Raw genomic sequence first — 4,308 nt, forward strand, 5'->3', positions numbered from 1 at the left:
TGTGTGACACCGATCTCATAATGAAAAAGAGGACATGTAGTGCAGTATAAAGGCCCTGGGTTTAATCCCTAGCATTGGAAAAAAGGAAAGAAAAAGGTACAGTCCAGGAAGTTTGGCAGAACTGGACCTAGAACTCAAGTTCCCTGACTTCCGGCCTAGGGTCAATACCCAGAATGCTTCTCTTCCATCTCTCGCTTTATGTTCCTCATTGGGGAGCAGAGTTGTCAAGGCAGTATCCTCTGCCATCTTTCTTATTCGTTGTACTTCATCTTGGGGCTCAGGGGACCCTATCTTTGGCTTCCTGCCCCTCCCCACCCTGTCCCAGTCCTCGTGTCCCCCACCACACTGCTGGCATACTGGCACATACACATCTACTCAGAACTGCAGGTGTCTAGGGCAACAGACCACAGGGGAAACCGCATCACCTTTGTTGACTGTGAGGGAGGTGAGGGGTCGGGGGAAGGGACCTGCTTAGTTCTCCACCCGCCTCAGTCGCCATGGTCATCTCCCCTACCGACCTGTGCCATCCGGACCAGAAGCCACGCGTCAGCATATTCTTGGTGTATCTGTTCAATGATGCCCAGATGCACGTGCGCCTCTGGTCTCAGACCCTGAAATCCTAAAAGGGGGTCTGTCTGCATGCACCCCAAAGCCACATCCCCAAGCACACCCGGAATACTCACACAGATCCTTGATCCTGCCTGTGCAGTGCAACAGAGAAAGGTGCTGCATGATGATGGCGCCACATGGCTAGGGCAACAAGGCAGCAAACTTGGCGTCTACAATGACACGCACAGATTAACAGGGACTTCAAGAAACCAGGCTACACTGGAGCAGGAGATCCTGGCACAGCTTCTCCATTGTTCTGTCCTGGTAGGAGAAATTACACAGGCCCTGAGTCAGACACACTTGGGATCCAGTCACTTACTGGCTCTGTGGCCTTCAGCAGATCATTTTGTCTTTCTGAACTTTAGTTTGCTCACTAAAACAATGGGAGTAATAACACCATACCAGCAAAAAGACCTTGAACAACACATGATACATAGGAAACACTCAATAAATTCTGAATTATTTTTCCTTCCTTTCCCCACTCCTCCCTCTTACCTCCATTTCTTTCGACTTCTTATGTCTGATGTCTGGTTCTATTAAACTCTTTATTTGGAGTAGGAGACCTGACCTCCCCCATTAATCTGTTAAGTCCAAATCTCTATGAACTGGGATTTGATCCCAGGTCCAGAAACTGGAGCACAAGGCCTGACCCAACCCTGTGCAGTGGCTGTCCACTCTGACCTCACAGAGGCCTTGGGGAATAACACATTCCGAGGCTTTGTGGGGAGTATGTTAGAATAAGTGCAGACTGCAGGAGGATTTGCAGCTGCAGCCATCACATCTAAAGGCTGGGACAGGAGTGGTCTCAGAGTTCTGAGATTTAGACCTGATGACTTTCTGGAACTCTGAATCCTGGCACAAAGTAGGCAGTGAGATCAGCAAGAATAAATATTCATTAAATGAATGGATTTAATGAACCAATAATATTCATGGAATGAATGAATGGCCCTTGTAACTTGCTCGTTGTGCAACTTTGATCAGGTTTCTTCATCTTTATGGGCTATACTTTATTCATGAGCATAACAAGGATTATTGTTAAGAATAAATGATCTAATGTTTGTCCAGGAGCTAGCATAGGCTGCTACATGGTAAACAATTGGCAAAAGACTAAGGAAAGGAGAAGGTCAAGAAGGCCCCAAGCCCCAGAGAGAAGCTCTGCACTGGCCAGAAACCTCTAGAAGACTTGAGGAAGCCCAGGTAGGCACTTTAGGGCCAGTCCCTTATGCTAGATATTTAGCTGAAGAGGCTGTGAGATCCAGACTTCCGAGCCTTTCTTAAGTTTCTCTTGGTAACTAGGGGAAAAGTGAGAGAGGTGGCCTGCATTTTTTTTCTCTCCTTTCTAAGGGCTCCTGGAGGTTCTCTAACATATCCCTGGAGGGAACATATGACTTAGAAACTGGCTCAAGACTCTACTGTAGGGCAGGGGTTGGTAAAGTGGTAAGTAAATCTGGCAAAGAAAGGAGGGACACAGTTCAGCGTTCCAGATGCAAGTCACATATACTGTCTTCCCCTCTGCTTATATTTTGGGGACAGTCAGTCCTCGCATATGTAGTAAGGCATATGTTGGGTACCACTGAGACAGACAGGCAGTCAGACGTCTCTGTTTAGATTATTCAGAAGTCAGGGATCAGGTTAAAAAGAAAAGGCAGACTCACAAACGAATATATGAATGATGCACCTGGTAGAAATGAGCGAAGGCCTGACTTCAGAACAGAAATAGCTACAAGCAAAACTGGAAGTGGGAGTGGGGGCGGGGGTGTACATTGTGGGACTGCAGGAGGGAGACCTCAATGGGAAGCTGGGATCTGCAGTAACAGCAGTTTTTCTAGAGGATGTGAGCCTCAGGAGGGACTTAGAAGGAGGGTGATTTGGGCTTGAAAGTGAGGATTAGGAACAACGTACCTGGGCTGGAGCAGCAGGTGTCTTGCAGAGTCACATGGGTAGTCATGGGGCAGAAGGATATATCGAGGTGTCCAGCTGGAGGATGGGTTTGAAGGTCATGAGCATCTATCCCAACTGAACTGAGTCTGAATTCTGTGCAAAACATTACCAGTAACGCAGCCATGACTAAGGCAGTAGCTAGACAGTGGCTGGGGCATTCAAGCTGGGCATCCGTTCTTGAATGTTGCTAAGGGAGAAGGAAGAGGGCAAGACTAATAGACTGGGTGGGTGAAGGTCACTACAAAAAGAAAGACCGACACAGCGCTGGTATGGGGACCTCTACAGGAAGGAAAGAAACCCTCTGGCTCTGGGAAGGAAGTTGGGAGGGCATTCATTTTGGAGGGAACAAGATGAGCCAGGGCAAAGGGGTGGGAAAGTATGGGGCTGTGATGCAAAACATAACAATAGCAACAACTGAGCAGTAAGCTGGAGGCACTGGGCAGAGATGTGCGTGTGTGTGTGTGTGTGTGTGTGTGTGTGTGTGTGTGTGTGTGTGTAGATGGGCTTGGAGGCTACAAGAGCAGTTTGTGAGAATAAGCTAACAAATACAGAGGGGTTCCAGCTACCTGAAAGTGAGCTCTGACACAAGGGAAGGAATACAATGAGAAGTCAGACGCTAAGTATTACAGGTAGCAATGGCAGCAAGGTTTAAGCTGTGATGGAGGGTACAAGAAATCTGTGGTCAGAAGTTCATCTTTAGTGTGGCCAAGCTCTTCCAAGCCATTGTGAACTCTTGCTCCTAACATGGGACTGCCTTGATCTCCCCTTGTACAGACTTTTGGGGTTCCTAGAGTTGAGGGAGTAGGATGGGCTTTGAAGGAAGCTGTTTCCTGGTTTCCAGTGGACCTCACACTGCAGGAGAGCCCAGCGCTCCTGGGTCAGGGACTTCTCCATGTCCCAGCAGATCGCTGGAGGCTGACCTGGCTGATAGGCTAGGCCAGGAAGCACAATGGGGAGGGAGGTCCTCAGCCCCGACCCCGAATCTGACCTTCTCTCCAGCCGAAGGGGGGGCTTTGCAAAGCCATCCCTGAACTGAGTTTATTAGCTGAGGGAGGGCTGGAGGCGGCTGCATTCCGACTCACAGACTGGAACATTTCTGTGATCCGCTGTAATGCACTGGGGGACACTGGGCACATTGCTGAAGTTTGACTCATAAGGACCAGGAGGGGGAAAGAAGGGGGAGTGTGGAGGCAGAGAAATGGGAGGAAGAGAGGAAGAGGAGAGGAGGGAAGGAAATCCCTTGAGAAATTTCCTTAAAAAAAGAAAACTTTCAAAATCTGCACCACCCCCATCCCCTTATTCTTTTAATAGGAACAGGCTGGACCCTTCTGTTCCCCTCGGCAGGCATGGGGGTGTGTGTGCCAGTGGGGGAGGGCTGGGTCATTCAAATCAGATCCTGGAACTTTCCTGAGGAGAGTCGTGTGAGCGTGTCGGGGTGTGTGTGTGTGTGTGTGTGTGCGTGCGCGCGCGCGCGCGCGTGTCCCCGTCCGTCAGGGATCCTCGCATGGGACTTCAGGCGTGCCCAGCCGTCCCTCTGTGTGGCTATTTGCTTGTGAACTGTGTGTGTATGTAGATGTGTGCACCGAGGTCCTTCCCCGAAGCGTGTCTGTGTAAGTGATCCTGCCCCTGTGTAAACATGGATGCACGCTCGTGTACGTTGTGTATGTAAGGGTGCGTGCGCTCAGGTATCTGGGTTTCCGGGAATTGTGCGCGGGTCCGAGCGCCGCGCGGCGGCTGTGGCTCGGCGGCGACCCCGCG

General features: G+C 50.1%; 1 protein-coding gene across 3 annotated transcripts in view; it reads left to right on the forward strand.

Moving 5' to 3' along the window:
* The first annotated feature begins 1,707 nt into the window (after nucleotides 1-1,707).
* Hdac7 (histone deacetylase 7) overlaps nucleotides 1,708-4,308 on the forward strand; it is a 37,177-nt gene continuing 34,576 nt past the window's right edge. For 2 of the 3 annotated variants that reach the window (XM_033763569.1, XM_010638338.2), the window contains exon 1: nucleotides 4,089-4,160. In XM_033763569.1, coding sequence (XP_033619460.1) covers nucleotides 4,124-4,160 — 37 coding nt within the window. In that variant the 5' untranslated portion in view covers nucleotides 4,089-4,123. Of the gene's footprint in view, nucleotides 1,807-4,088; nucleotides 4,161-4,308 lie in introns of those variants that run through there. The other variant, XM_010638337.3, reaches the window with a different exon arrangement.

Source organism: Fukomys damarensis, unplaced genomic scaffold, assembly GCF_012274545.1.
Source record: "Fukomys damarensis isolate Sample0158 unplaced genomic scaffold, DMR_v1.0_HiC HiC_scaffold_15, whole genome shotgun sequence".
Taxonomy (NCBI): domain Eukaryota; kingdom Metazoa; phylum Chordata; class Mammalia; order Rodentia; family Bathyergidae; genus Fukomys; species Fukomys damarensis.